Here is a 16,724-nt window from a genome sequence, read left to right on the forward strand (position 1 = left end):
ACAATATCATCGTAGGTAAATGCAAACTCTTTGTTGACTTTGGTCTGGTCAGTGTTGCTTTTTGTGGTGTCAGACAGAAAATATTCTACTGGAAGTCATAGGTGGATCCTATGAGTTTGATTGTAGGAACTCCAAGGTCTTTAATAACAGTGTGAATGCCAAACTTAGATACTCCAGTTTATCAGGTTTTGGCTGACCTTTGAACTAGCTTCAAACTTGATGACTTTAAAAATATTTAATAAATTTATTGGCTGTTAGTCTGGTGTGTACAGTTTTGTCGGAAAAGTGTAGATTCATATTCAGTATTATGGTCAAAAGTTATAGTTAACAGCACTTCAAAGTGAAAAATTCACTTGGTAAGAAGTGATGATGCAAGTGTTTCTGCAGTAAATTTGGTCACTTCAAGGCAATATGTAAATTGATCACTGTGAGCAAATAATGAATGAATGATCACCTTTTGACGGAAGAAATGAACCAACAGTGTTTAGTGATACTTTGGTGGGAGAACGAGCTTCCTTTCCTGTGCAAAACAGGCTGTGTCTTTGTGTTGATTTGATGTACCTGCCATATCATTGAAGTACAGGTAGATCACCTAGTGGAGTTTTTACACCTAATAGGGATTTAGTGAGGCTACCTTCATACCTAAGTCTATGATTGTGCAGTGTTTATAGATTGAAACTGCTGTGATCTTTGCTACTCAGGTTAGTGGTCATATCCAGTGGTAATGGTGACTATTAACAGTGGTATGCAAACAGCACTTGTCAATAGGATGAGGAGAACATCTGCTTCAATGAAAACTTACTAGAAAGTGTTAGTGTTCCATCTAGCAAAAGTTGTCACTGGGCTTTCATTGAGAGATTGTTGATGGAAGCTTGAGGTATTTCATTGATATGGCTCACCAAAGTGGTAACTGGAGATAAAGCTATTATACTTACTCTATTTAATAAAAAGTGGTGTTACTCATTGCGCTGCCATGTATTGTCATTAGTAATGGGCCCTTTGTTTCCTGAAAAATTTGTTTAGACATTTGTATTCCTTAATTTTGGTACCAAATTTGTGGTTCATCACTACAAGTTGGATGTAGGAATTGCAAAGAAGATCAATTTGTTAACCTTGGTTGTAACAATTTGTTGACCATGATTATCAGGTCAGCTAACTTTTGCTGATCTAACAACCACTGTTGAAAAATTTGACAAGTGTGTTAAAGGAACTTTCCAAGTCCATAGAATTATGTTGGCCATTTCCACTAGTGTTAAAATCACTAATGCCAGATGTATTACCATTTGATAGTAGTTGTAGTAAAAGTTAATACAGTAAATTTTCTCAGTAGGACCATCTTGCTACAGTGTGTACATATGTGGTTCAGTAGGTGGGAATAGGACTTAAATCCCTTGATAGCTCACTGTTTTATCTGAATGTTCCTTAGGCCAGATTTTGAAGTGTTTTAATGAGAAAATCTTTTGCGGTCTTGAATGATTTGTTGTCTATTGGAAGCAAAATGATGATACGGTAGTCTAAGAGAAAACATTTGCAATGATATAGTTGAAATTGATGCATTCGCATGTAATATTCTTGATTTCAAATTGTCCTTCTACTTGTGCAAGTACTTGGTCCGCTGGCCAAAAAGGAGGTGTTTTATCATCATAGTAGATAGGATAGGAGGATCTTACTTATACATTCCATTTGTGGCATTGTTTCTGTGGCTAGGTGCCCTTCCTAAAACCAGCCACTTTATAGTGTATATGAGGTACATTTGATTTGATATCAGTACTAGAGAAGTTATTTAGTCCATGGCAAAATTGAGTTCTCTCAATATTGTCTCTATTTGTTCAAGAGGAGACCAAGAGTCTCCACTTGAACAAGAGAGGAAAGTGAAGGAGAAAACAGGAAATAATAGAAGTGTGACTGATACGCAGCTACATGTTGGTTATGGGTAAGGAATTGGAATAGGAAAACAGCATGAATGGTGGATAGGGGAAGAAAAAAAGCAATGGGAATGAGACAGTTAACCCTTTCGTTACCAAACCGCCAAAGCCGCCTGTATTTACCTATTCTTATTTAAATGAGAATATCAGAGCAAATCTCTTTAGTACATTCGTGAAAACACGTGATTATACTTCGTAAACAGTTCATCTACAGTTTTGTACAACGATCAACGTGTAACTTTAATTCCCTGGATTTTGGGAGATTTTTTTTCCAAATTTTTTTCGGCATCGATTTTTCTTCAACTTTGAAAATGGATAGGAGTTTCATGTTATCAAGCATTGATTCCGAATTGGAAAATTTGTGAAGCAAATACTGGGTACTGTTGTGGATTTAGTTTTTATACTGGGAAACTAATGTTAGTCAGCATGGCTTAGGGTATGATGTGGTCTGGAATTTATTGTTTGAAGCGATCAATGCAGAAACAAACTTACGCAGAATGTAAACAAACACAAAATGGGGGTTCAAATTTATCGGAAAATTTGTGAAGCAAATACTGGGTACTGCGTGGATTTAGTTTTTATACAGGGAAAATAATGTTAGTCAGCATGGCCTAGGGAACGATGTGGTCTGGAATTTATCACTTCCATACCATAACCAGGGCCGTATATTATTTTTTGACCGATTTCTTTAGTTCGGTCAAACTTGCGGTGGATTCCAGTATTTCACTTTATACCTTTATGGTACACCTGTTGTGCATTAAATTCAACTGATGATATAGTGATGTGCACAGTTCTTCTTTATCAAAATTTTGTTGCATACCCATTTGAATATTAGCTGATGATTCATTTTCTATGGTGATGTTTAAACAAAATTTTAATATTTTTACCTTTAGCTCAATTTAAAATTTTAATATTTTTACCTTTTGCTCAATTTACCTGGATTTACCTGTAATTAAAGTCACTTTGAGACAAAAGTTATGCAATAGAATTGATTAAGAACCCTTTCTTTAATTATGTTCCAAATATCACATTAATATGTTGATAAGTAAAAAAGTTAGTTATTTAATGAAACAAGCCTAGATTCATGATTATTTTAGAATTTAATTGAAACTCATGAGGGGTGTATTTTGGTCAGAAATATAGTAACGAAAGGGTTAATGGATGTGAGAAAGTGATGGAAGGAGTAATGAGAAAAGAGATGTTAGTGAGAGTGCCCTGCACTTCATGCATTTATCATGCTCCATATGCATCAGATGTCCATAACAGTGCAGTTCTCTCTCTTGCACACTACATCTGATTCCTTTTCTATCCAGATTTTCTTTCAGTTTGTTCTACCTAATTTATGCAGACTAATATTTACATATCCAGTGGTGCTTCATTTTTTCCTATCTTTTTCAAATCATCATTATTCTCCATACAAACTGGTTCTCGTTCTGAGAGGGGCGAGGAGAAACCCTTTGTTACTAGCTGAGGTAATAGCTCCCTAAACTTTTTCTACTTTGTATCTTACATTAGCTTCTGTGCTTTCAACTAGCTTCCACTGCTGATTAACAAAAGCTATCAACTACTTAAAGTGTGCTTTGTAAGCATTTGAAAGAATGTTTTTTACATGTAATTATGTTGATAAATGAAATTAGATCAAAACAAGTTAAATTGCTTATATCAATATTATACAATTATTACAGATTGAACCAATTTAAAAATAAATTTATTCCTGTGTAAAAGTGGATGTTATATTAGAACATAAAATACTAAGTTATTTACCATGAAAGAATCTTTCATATGGACCTAAGGTGCATATAAGCACTCATGTTTATACTGCTAGTAGGATATAATTGTCTGCAATTTGCTGCTGGGACTACCAGATAAGGTGATTTTGGCCTTTGTATATGCCTCTGTCAGCAATATAAATAGGATCTTGGTGCCTAGTGAGACACTGGTGGGGATAAGTATTACCTTTCAGTATTAAGGCTGCTTCTGTCACTAATAATTATTTTTTGATGAGCCCACTGGTAATTTGTGACTCCAGTGTTGATTATTTCCTGCTAGCAATATGAACATGAGTTTTTATATGCACCACAAGTCCATATGAGAGGTTCTTTATTTTTTTAAAATATATTATCCACTGTCATTTAATGTGTGTTTTTCCATGCTTATTAAGCATTAAATTATCTAATTCACTTATCCCATAATTGTTTCATGATGTAAAAGTGTGTTCAAATATATTTTCAACAAGCGTTGGTTTTAAATTTATTTTAATTCATTTAACTTGTAATTACAGGAAGATATTGGCAAGGTACCAAATCCCTGGGATTCTGCCTCTAGTTGCAATAATCAAGATTTAACTGGTAAGTTGAAGTTTTTAATTTGAATTATCTGGTTAGAAGTTATTTTTCCTAATGAGTTTATCTGAGTACGGGTATTTTTGTGAGGTTCAGAAATTCACTTAGCAGCCATGTGCTTTTTGGTTTAATTACACTGCAATGGTACCTTCACTCAACTGTAAATGGGTAGCCTTCCAATCAGGTGGGATGTTGGCCTGCTCACCCAGCCATCATTCAAAAGCTATATTGATGCAAAGTGCATTGTGAACAGTGATGAGTAACGTCTGATAGTCTTGTCAATCATGTGATATTTCTTATGTTGATTGAGAGCACATAACAGTTCTGCCCAATATGAATCATAAGGCTACTTTTTAGCAGTCTTAACTGTTTAGGTTTAAAGAGCATAGCTCTGCCATGGCTTTTTTTCAAAATATTTACTTAAAGCAATTAAGCACAAGACAAAACTTAGAAAATTAAAAATGGCTGTTCTTATTAAAAAGGCATGTAAAAGAAATAAACTATTAATATATTATGAAAACACATCAGGAGCATCTTAGCCTGCTAGTTCCAAAATCTGAAGTTAAAAATTTAAGCAACTTAGCAATTGATCATTTTAAATGAAATATTTACTCAAGTGTTCTTTTGAGGTTAAAGCTTTGTTGGAATATAAATTTGAAGAGAATTTAACTTGAAAGATTACTTAAGATGAAATAAAAATCCTACCAAAGGATTGAAAAGCTTATTCGTACCAAATTTATGAAAGAGTTGTTTTATTGTGTGAATTGTTGCTACTAGATCTTTTATCAAATTCTTTTAAGTCTGATTTCTTTCTTTATATTTAAATTCAAATTGGGATGTTTAGTGCATTTATATTACATTTCATATTTTAGTCAGAACTGGAGCAGTACATGTTTACTGAACCATACTCCGTGACTGACTCTAAGCTCTCTACATCTCTGACTCCACTGCCCCATATCTCTCTATATATAAACGGCAGTTTGTCTGTCTGTGTGTCTGTCAGGTTGTACCTTCACCCTAACCACGGCTTTCAACCGATTCTGATGAAACTTGACACACACATAGCCCAATGTCATAATTCAAAACTAACGCAGCGAAAAGTTTGAAAAGTCTCCCCAGTTCTGAAAAAAATAGATAAATTCGACATGGGGTTGAGAATCTAAGCTTTTTATTTGCAACACATTTTCTGTTGTAGTTTTCGCAACTTGCAATCGATTTCCACCAAACTCATGGTGAAGCTTAATGTTACCCTAAGAAACTTAATTCTGACATTAGTTTTCCATGCAATACCTTACCATCAGAAAAATCGATAAAATCATGCCATTTTGGGAAATCGCGTTCAAATTCAAGATGACATATTTTCGACAGTATCTTTCACAAATTGGCAGGAATTTTTTAAAAATTCACAGCAAGCATCATGTCTGCTCCAGGGGCTCTTACAATGCCGGGCTATGCTGCTAGTTTTATATAAATTACAAGACAAAAATACTTCGACTGTCAATGTGTTTAAAATCTGAAACAGCAAGTAAGGGAGATAACTCCAGTATCAGTTAACCCAAATTTTTGAAAAATATAAAGATGATGATAGGTGCAAATCTTATATTTAAAACCAATCAGTGCTGTGGTGGACCTGTTTTGAGTTTGTTATTACACCTCCTCAGCGAAGCATATTCTACAAAGTATATTGAGAAATAAGAAATGTATTGATACTGATTATAAATATCAGCAACAGAGTTGAGTGGAGTGTTGTACATGCTAAATATACATTGAGTAGGGTCTCCACATATAAAGTATTTTGAAAAACCCTAATTAACAGGAATTATCCCTTTCAATGTTTTTCAAGATGCTAACCATTTGTAGGGAGAATTATTGTTTGTTAATTGCAGGGACAATCTCAGTTAATCAAAGTTTTTCAACTTAATATATTATATGAAAAGCCCCATCATATTGTGTAGTTTCTATCTGTGAGTTGGGAGGAGATTCCAGAGGGTCAGTGTTCTGGCAGGGATGGGCTGAGTACAGTAGCTAGTGCAGGGTCTGGAGGTTGGACACAAGAAGGGTGATGAGAGGTGGAGAGATAATTGGGTTGAATAGTAGAATCAGCCTAAGTGGTATGATGGAGGAAGAAAGAGTTTAAAGGATGGAGGTAAGCTGTTTGAAAAGAGAGTAATGATAATGAGAAAAGAGTGATGGGAGTAGGGTGAGTGGTGTATGTCAGCAGTGATAAAGGAGGAAATAATGTATGAGGGAGAGAGTGCTGTATAGTAATAATAAAGATGGGTGATGTTAGAATACATAATAGAGGAGTGATAAATTTTTAGTTTTAGAAGGAATAAGGCAAATTACTAGTACTAGTTGCCTTAATACACTCCAAAGTGTTTGCCAAACAAGTGGAGATAATGTGGGTCCAAGAGAATGTTACAACTTCCCTAATCAGATGCCATGATAAATGCACTCAAAATAATCTGTACTAGGTGTCTTTTGAAGTGCTGCTTGCTGATAGGAAGGGCATCAGGTTGTAGAATACAAGCAAAAATGAAACTTATGAGTAAGATATGTTCATCTAACTTTTCTAGAAAGGCAGTAACTCTGATTAAAAACTGAATTGGACTTTAATGACCAGCCAACCCATGCTAGCATAGAAAACATGTAAAGGGATGAAGAAGAGAGATTATTGTTAATAATAATGATTAAGAAGTGGAAGAGAGAGTGATAGCTGGCAATAACAAAGCAAAGTTTGATGATAATAGGAAATTGTAGATTATATTTCTTAATACCAAGTAAATTAATAAACTTTAGATACAAAGCTTTGCTTTGAATCGCAACATACTGGATTTTAAATTTGAATACCTAACATAATCAAAGATTTTTGCTTCACTCCTTAACATTTCAGTTACTCTGTCAAATGTAATGCTTATTTAGTCACATTGTTTTGAATTAGTCATGCATTATTTTGTAGCTTCAAAATTTTTACAGTGTGATAGTAGTTTTTTAGAATGACATCATAGGGTAAGTTTGGCTGGTTTGAACATAAAACAAGTATAATATTTGGGCTGGATGTGGCTGGCTTAACCCTTTAGTGTTTAAACCGGCCATATCTGGCCCAGATATTCTAAATGTTTTATATTCAAATTGGCCATATCTAGCCTCTCACATCTAACCTACATTGACATTCTAAAAATAAACAATCATATCATTGAAACCTCAAAGCTATAACGTAATGCATGATTAATTCAAAACAATTTGAGTGAAAAAGTATTACATTTAACAGAGTAATCTGAACACCAAAGGGTTAAATGTTTAAGGGTTATAAAAGGGTATCTCTATGCCGCTAAGATAAAAAGGCAAATGTAACAGGATCTAGTGGAGAGTAAGCTGAGTACACATGGTTGTTTTGATGTGTTTCAAGTGATTTAATATGTTGATCAGGTGCAGGTATGGCCATGTTGTTTAAGTTCACCATCTCTCTATCTTGGGTATATATCTTTTATAAAGCATAGCTTGGTCTATACCTTGTGAATGGGGTACAGTAGACGGAAACTGGGCAGAAGCCTGTCGTGTGTGTGTGTGTGTGTTTATATCACACACACAACATCAGTCTAAAAACCAATGTTGTTCTTTATGTCTGTAACTTAATGGTTCAGCAAAAAGAGATCTATAAAATAGGTACAGGCATTGATGTGATCAACTAAGACTTTTGATGGCTGTGCCACAGCTCAGTGACTGAAACTAGTCGTTAAATTTTAGCTATTCAGTCTCGCATGAGTTTTTGATGGGTAGATTAAAAAAATGAAAATACTGAATTAAGATTAGTTGACCAGCAGCACCTTCAGATGAAAATGTAAATTTATTTTATGTATACTTATGAATGTATTGAATTGATTTCAAATTTATATGTATTTGTGTGTATTTTCTTGTTAGTTTAAAGCTGTTTTTTCTTTCACTTTTTTCTTCAGGCTGTACAGGTTTCATGGAGATATACATTTGTTATCACTGTGAAAGAGAATTCACTAATAAAGATGCAATGCGCATTCACCAAAATGCCTGCAGTCACCGTCCAGATAATCAGCCTGGTATGCGAACTCCTCCGCCCCCACCAGCTCCCTCTTGTTCCTCCAAAAAGCTGCTATCACATGCAGGACAACCTGTACGGCCAGTTACAAGTTTGTTGAATGAGGATGATTCCCAGAAATCTACAAAAGAAGGTTTCTTAAAATATTTCCAGTTGGTCCAAACTCACAAAGCTGAGAAAATTAAATCTGACAAATTAAAACTGGGACAGAATACAGATGTTGACTGCCAAATAATTGATGTTGAACCCCGGGACTCTGTTCAGCAAACTTCTCCACGCACTCCTAAGTCCCTGATCTCCCAGCTAAGTCGGGAAGTAGAGCCTGGGCTCCATCGGAAACGCTTGTGTCCGACAAATACAGAAGAAAGTGATGGTGACAGTGGCTATAGCACTACTGGAAATGGAGTTGAAGAGATCGATGCATTCAAGAAGAGTTCCAAAACCAATTCATTGCTTTGTATTGATATTTCATCTCTACTTGGCTTGCGAATTCAGAAGCATGTCAAGGCAGAAACTACACTGCAAGCTCTGCCTGATATCGAACAGTATTGTAAGACTCCAGAAAAAAATGATGCTTTAGAAAGACTACGTAGCAGACCAATTACGTATCCAATTACTTTTAGAAACTCTAAAAAAATTAACACAAAATATAGTCACGAATACAAATTTACTAAAGCTCAAAGGAAAGAATTTATGAAACTTGTTCAGACAGGACTGAATAAACAGAGTCGCATGCTTAAACGCAGTTTAAAGATGTGTAGTGTGCGTCTTCGCCGATTAGATGAAGAGGAGATTAAGAAATGGACAGCTCCTAAAAGGGACGCTCGTGTAAACATCCAGCCTTTGACACATGATCAAATACTTTTATGGACTTCTAAACGAGAGTGCTTGAAGGACTCTCAAAATATTACTAGTATGTATCCTTGGTCTCCTCAAAAGTTTTCTAAATCTTTTCCACCTAATAGACAATCTACACCAGTTCGTCGAATAGGTTATCATTATTACAAAATTGGTAGTCCTGTACATAAAAAAGTACGAAAATTGCCTCATCCAATGACAGTATATAAGAGTGTGTACTCTGCCGATTCTACCTCGAAACCCAAATCTCTTCCTGGGGTTCATCAGTTTGTTCCCTCAGTAAAACATCCCCTATCTGACTCTCACCCATTCCCAATGAGGCATTCTGCAGAATTGTCTAGATTCTTAACTAATCATCATGCACCTCCTAAATTAGACCAAACTTCTCAACATTATAGGAACCCTTATAAACCTATTAAATCATTAAACACTGAACCCATCAGTTCTCAACCTTACATCAACCTTTCCAACAGTCCTGTCACCACACAGTTTCTTATGAAATGTATTCCTCCAGAAACTCAAAACTGTCCATCGTCATCATCACTAATGATGATACCAGTTAGTGGAGACTCTTCCGCAAACATTGCACAGGAGCAAGCCAACCTAGAAATTGCTGCTAATCATGGATTGCCCCCATCTCATAGTGTTGTACCCAACTCTCAAGAACCATTGAAGCTTGTAATCAAATCACAAGCGAACACACCAAATGACTTAAATGTGAATGAAGCAGGGGATGACAATGTGTCTATCCACACCATATCTTCAGATTCTGAAGATGACGAACAGACATGGATTACTCGTTGTACAATATGTAGGTGTGGTCCTTGTCAGTGTCCACCTGATGCCTGTTTTAGGTTCCCTCCCTCTCATATGCAGTCCATTCCTCACTTTCAAGTACTTGATCACAATAATCCACGCATTAATGACCAGAACATTAACAACACAAACATTAATGCTGTTGAGAACTCACCGATGCGTGTCATTGTAAACTACAACAAACAGAATCAGAACATAAACTATTCCGATAGCAACAATTACCTGTCCAATGCATGTGATCAACAGGTGAGTCCAAAGCATGTGTATGCTCCAATTATTAAATCTGTTGGTCATCTTGAGAAGCAGGTGCTGAAGCAGTTCCATACAGGGAGTCCTGACATATGCACAAGTAGTCCACTCAAAGTTATCAATCGTGTTGAGCAGTCTCATAACCCTAAACACTATGCCAATGATCTGGTAGGGAGCCAGCCAGAGACAGCTGTATCTCATAATAAACACTTCAATCAACAAAGGACTAAAAATTGGCATAGTGCTTACAATAGTAACAAAATCAGAATTCAAAGGGTTGGTCAAAGCCCAAGAGCTAATGATTTAGATGAGGATGATGACATCCAGATTCTAGAAGAAGTCATCTGTATAGATTAAAAACAAAATTGATTTGGGTGGGGGTGAATGTTACAAAATTGCTAACATGAAGAAAAAAAATGTAGGAAATTTACAGAACTCTGTTTTAGTAGTTTGTCTACTTTCCTACTGGTGTTTATAAGGAAATACAGCTTATCTGGTCCAATTTGGTACTGGATGTCAGCTATTGTGTGTGTAAGTATGCATGCATGTTTCCATTTTGGAGCAGTCACTAAACAGGAATGTCTCCAGCAATGTAATTTTTAGAGAGCTGAAGAAGAAATGTTCTTTATGAAAAACAAAATAAAAAGTATATGTATAAAGAGAAACCAAAAAAAAAAAAAAATTCACAAATATTGATTGTTGTAAATAGAAACATTAATACTGGAGAAGACATCTAATCTTACCTGGTCTGACACTCATGTTTCATTCTCATGTGCATATATATCCTGAGGCTAGTATTTTTCACATCTCATTCATATCACATGCTCATCACTGCTCCCCACCAAAAATAATTTTTTTTTAATTCTGAATTTTAGAGTTAATGTGATTTAGAGATAAATAATTGATAGAAAGGTACATCGGTTGTATCTTTCTCTCTCTCTTTTTTTTCCAACCACCTTCCAAATTGTGTATACAATTGTGAAAGTTAATGTGACTGTACATGTATGTGTGTAAATAATGTGGTTTTTATGTTATTTTATTTAAACAGTCTTGCCTCCCCTTCCCACCGTAATTTCTTTTATAATTCCTTTGATCTTCTCCATAGGAATTATCTTTTTTTTATACACACTCAGTAGAGTTAAAATTCTTCATTAAAAAATGTACATTTGGGAACGAACATCTATATTCATAGAAAAATCTTTGATAAAAACCCTTAGACTGCTAAGGAAATTACATATTTGCACTAAGTGCAAACTTGTTTTTAAATTAAAACATTTTCCTCCTCCCCTTCAATATATATTTTGATTTTTCCTTATTTTACTTGTTTAAAATTGGTCTTTATTTTTGAAGTAGTGGACAGTTAAGAATTCTTCTATATAAACCATTTGAAATAGATTTGGGTCACGACTCATAATCCCAGAACATTGCATATGAATTATGTCAGTCATGCTCACGTAAAAGACAGACTAATTTCCAAAATAGAGGAATCAGTATTTTGAAAATTTGCTTCCCATCAAGGTCCAGGGCTAAAATGTGCTTCCATATTGTAACCCTGTTCTATTTTAACTTGCTTGAACTGTCATTGAATGTTGGTGCAGTTTGTAACCAAAGACAGAAATAAAAGCCTGAAGGGTTTCAGTTGTCTTCTGTCACTTATGCTCCACCATTTAAAAATGTATTGACTAGAAAATACCCCCATCCCCCATGTGACACTATGCACCTACAACTAAACAGTCTTCTGTATCATTAGAAATTCACTCGGATTTAATGATTAGTTTTCTGTCAGGGATTAATGCATACGTTTGTTTATGGCTGTATGTGTTTTTGAATAACTCCAGTCAGTTCCATTCAAGCAAGCTTCTCGATCAGGGATATCAATTATAATTTGTTGATTGTCTTCTGATCCAGCATATCATATACATTCTATAATCTAGTCTGGTTTCACTACACTTTCTTTCATAGCCTGGGATTGGTGTTGTATCATACATTCAACTTACTGTCCGGCCTGTATTTGTATGCCTGGAGGGTTTAGTGATGACTAGGTTTGCTTATGTGTAGAGAAAATATACTGGTTGCTTTTATGTAATAGATGCATCTTTATAGTCATTGTCAGTGTCACTTTCCAGATTCTTTCCTGGTATATTTTATGGTAATATTGACATGTCTATTCTGTAGTATCAAACTGAAGGCCAAAATTATCATTGACCAGGTTAACAAAATGGTTAAATAGTTTAACAGTTTTTAGACTGTTTCTCTTTTTTATGCAAGTAATTAACCCCAGCACTTATTCCCCCCCCCCAGCCAAACTTATGTAGAAAGTTTTAACTATTTAAAAAAATTTTTGCTTTGTACCCAAATACAATCAAATTGTTTTTTTTTTTTTTATTTTGTTGTAATTTATAATTTTTAGTTAGGCGAAACAATTGATTTCTATAAATGAAAGAATTTTTCACAGATTTTTTTTTTTATGGAGAGGAAATGAAACAAGAAGAAAAAAAAAAGATGGGGGGTAAAAGGCCAGTGTTCACCTCTAATTGTCCTTGCCATTCATTGTGAACTTTGAGGTTGGAACCATCCTAAAAGTTTCCCGTCTTGTGTGAGGGGAAAATAGCTGTTAGTGATAAGGATTTCTCCTATGGATAGATCCACTTTGATCATTGTCATTTGCCAGAATATCATTCCTTTCTCTGTTAACAACAGAAAATATTTTACATATTGTTTATACTGAACAGCTGAACCAGTGATTCAGTGTGATATTGAACAAAAAGCTTCTGACAAAGACGAATTGATACAACCATTTTAATAACTTTTTTTTAATCATTTTATATTATTTGTAAAATGACACCAAGCCCACAAATCCAGTGTGATTTTTTTTTAATGCTTACTTTAGAGTAGTTCTTTATAAACTTGAACAGAAATAATATGAACAATCTGGTGGATAGTGGTTTTACTTAATTTAGCAGAAACATTAATTATTTTCAGAAATTAAGGAGAGACTGTATTTCATCAGTTGATCTTAATAGATCTTTGATAGATTTTTCTGAATTCACTTTAACTTAATAGACTCTGTGTTGTGTCCATATTTAAGGCACTTTATTCTTCCTGCCTAATTAAGAAACTTATTTACAGATTTGATAGATGATCGAACAAAATACCTTGTGGTATTTAGCTTCACCTCTTATATCAAATTCTACTATTGGTTGACTTTGCCTTTCCATCCTTCCAGGGTCAGAAATATTCAGTTATTCCCTTCCCCACCAAATCTGAGGCCTTGTGCCTTTGTTAAATATTGTTAAGGTAGACGTTTGGCAGGACTGTTAGGTATTGGGGGGAAATGCTTTACATTCGGAGTTTGAATCCCACTGAGGTCAATAAAATACAAGACTGGTCAAGCACTGGGTTCAATTTAAATGAGTAAACCCCTCCCCCCAAAATTGCTGGGCTTTGTGCCTAAATTAGTAACACTAATTATTGCATTGAAGTTGGAAGAAATTGTAGAACATGATTACAGTATTTGGCCTTGTTCCTTTAAGGTTCTGAGTTCAAGTCCCGCCAGGGTTGACTTTGCTTTTTTCATCACTTTGAGGTTGATAAAATAAGTACTAGTTGTATACTAGGTCAGTTCAATTGATTATGTCCCTCTCCTTACAAACTTGTGGCTTCATGCTGATATGTTTCTTCCGGCTTCACATTCTGAGTTCCAATTTCACCGTGGTTGATTTTGCCTTTCATCCTTTTGGGGTTGATAAAATAGGTATCCATTGAGTACGGGATTGGGGAAGGTCAATGTAATCAACTAGCCCCCACACACACACACACACCCAAAATTTCAGGCCTTGTGCCTATAGTAGAAAGATTATTATTGTTATTATTATTATTATTATTATTACTACTACTACTATCGCCAGTACCACCACCATCACTCCCCTCCCATTATCATCGTCATTATTATCATCACCATTATCTTCATTCTTATTTAATTTGCAAAATTCTACATTATTTCATTGAGCTTCTCTCCAGAAATACACTGCTTTAAACAAAATAAAATCCCAGGTATAATGGGTGACAACTCCAGGTGTATATGTTACCAATGATGGGTTGTGTTAATATATGGACTTCAAAACTCATGAATGAGAAACCTTGTCAAATAGTTTTGACTGTATGTAGATCGTGCAGGTGGAGTAGGACACATGTGAGGAAATAAAAAATAAAATGAGCTGAGTAACATTTGACAAGATTGATAAGAAAACAATAAATGAGATCCAATCAACTTTTTCTACTGATGTTAATGTTTTTGTTGAATATCTTTTGTATATATAAATAAACTGCTTTATTAGCAACTTCTTGCATCTCAATTTGTGATCTCCCATCATTCCAGTCTCTTTATATAGTTCTCAATTTTCATTTGTTTAATTCTTTTATTTCAAGTTAGATAACTCTTCAATATCTCAAATTTTGTTCATTGCATGCATTCGTGACTTCATTTTAATAGATGATTTTTTTTTCTTTTTCTCTCTCTCTCTCTCTCTTTTTTTTTTTTTTTTTTTTTACATTTTCCCCTCTTCATATTCATAGTTCAACTTATGCCAGTTTTATACCTATGCCACAAACATTTCCATTTAATCAAGAATGTCTAACTTCTATTCTTCAACTGATGCGAAAGCAGACATGAAAATGCCAAATTTACTAAACTTCTTAGTTTATTTTTCCTCCAGGAAGATGTATTTTATCTTGCATCAAATTAGCTAAGAGATCAGTTTAGTGTTTACCGTTTTTTGGAACAAGTTGGTAGATCTCCTCCTTCTCCAAATTTTGAGAATATTTAATTTCTTTCTTAAAAAAAAAAAAAAAATCAACAGCTGAGTTTCTTAACTTGCCATTTTTTATGTTGGGTGACAGAAGTGAAACAAGGTTAAAACCTGTGACATGTAAACATAATTTTTTTTTTTTCATTGTATTTCTTCGGTAATACAATTACTTTTATTTATTTATTTTTCCCCTCAAATTTCACAACCAGTTAATCCAAATCAACACAGACACATTTCTATATAGATTTAAAAAAAAAAAAAAGACACAACTTTGAAATTACAGCAAATTTTTTCTCGTGTTATTCTGGAGAAGAAAAAAAAACGTCTTTACAATATGGTTTTCTTTTATTTTTCAATTGACAAAATAATGAGAATTTTTTTTTTTAATATAATCTGGAAGTATTTAATGTTTAGTCCAGTTGGATCATGCTGACCTGGTTTAGTAAAAATGGAAGTGGTGTGTGTGTGTGTGTGTGTCTGTGTCCATGTGCATATGTGTATTGAATAAATGAATGTGTGAGGTGGGCTAAGTTATGTGATAGTGTGAAAAAGATTTTGGAAATAAATATAAGCCATGATGTGTATAGAGTTACAAAACAGAAAAATATATCAAATAAATATGTTTAAAATGTTTCCATGTATTTGTTGCTTTCATTTCATTTCAGATTTGATATCCAAAGCTGTCCGTAAAACATCCTCATCTACAGACGTGATAAGTGCAATGTGAAATTAACTGGTTGTAATAAAAGCATACATTTGTTTAACTGATTACTCAGAGACAATATTGGATTGTGGGAATTAGAAGAATATAATAATTTTGAAAACAAAAGCTCACTGCTCTTTTCATTCCTCTAGCAATGTTGACATCTATGAAATTTTGTTTAGTTCTGCCTGTCTTGTTCCATTCAGAAAACTTACACATATCTTTATATTCAAGTAAACACGGATGTCTTGTTAGAACACTGAATATTATGTTAATCGCCCTGAGAGAACCTCCCTTATAGGCATCTGGTCATGAATGTTGGAATTCCCATATCTCGTAATTGCAGTCTACTGGACCTCATCTGTTGGAAGTGCCAGTCAAATCTCAATTCAGCCAGCACTTCCTACTGATGAGGTCCAGTAGACTGAAATTACGAGATATGGGAATTCTGTCGCCCATGACAGAGGTTCTCAGAAGGCTAGTAATGCAATATTTGGTGTTCTAACAAGATATCCATGTTAAGTTGGATATAAAGATTGCCTTTCAGTTTTTAATACTGCTTCCATTACTAATTTTATATATATATATTACTCTAAGTTTGTGGCATAATATATTCACAACCCTTAGCATGTTTCAGAAAGAAGTACTACAGCCATCTCTTATAGCTAACCCAGGTTTATATGTATATATTGTCTGAGGTGGTGTAAGAGTTGTTCCTTTTTCTCCAGATAGCAGCTAAAATTTTGAGTACGATCCAGTGTCCAACTGTTTATTTTTCCATTTAATAACCCAGCTAGAGAAAGAGACCTATACCTACATCATTGCACTTTATGAAAATGTATCTAAAAAAAAGGTTTAGAAATGTATTTTCTTTTACACACTATCTGCATCAACCAGTCTAATGAATATTGTTATACATCTCTGGTTACAATGCAGTTCCAACTCTTTCCA

At 34.4% G+C, this 16,724-nt stretch overlaps 1 protein-coding gene across 11 annotated transcripts in view; it reads left to right on the plus strand.

Moving 5' to 3' along the window:
* LOC115210189 overlaps positions 1–14,611 on the plus strand; it is a 115,268-nt gene extending 100,657 nt beyond the window's left edge. For all 11 annotated transcript variants that reach the window (XM_036501908.1, XM_029778646.2, XM_036501909.1 and 8 more), the window contains 2 exons: positions 4,207–4,273; positions 8,224–14,611. In XM_036501908.1, the coding sequence (XP_036357801.1) occupies positions 4,207–4,273; positions 8,224–10,619 (2,463 nt within the window). In that variant the 3' untranslated portion in view covers positions 10,620–14,611. The remainder of the gene's footprint in view (positions 1–4,206; positions 4,274–8,223) is intronic.
* Positions 14,612–16,724: the final 2,113 nt, after the last annotated feature.

The sequence above is a fragment of the Octopus sinensis genome, linkage group LG4 (genome assembly GCF_006345805.1).
Source record: "Octopus sinensis linkage group LG4, ASM634580v1, whole genome shotgun sequence".
Lineage (NCBI taxonomy): Eukaryota > Metazoa > Mollusca > Cephalopoda > Octopoda > Octopodidae > Octopus > Octopus sinensis.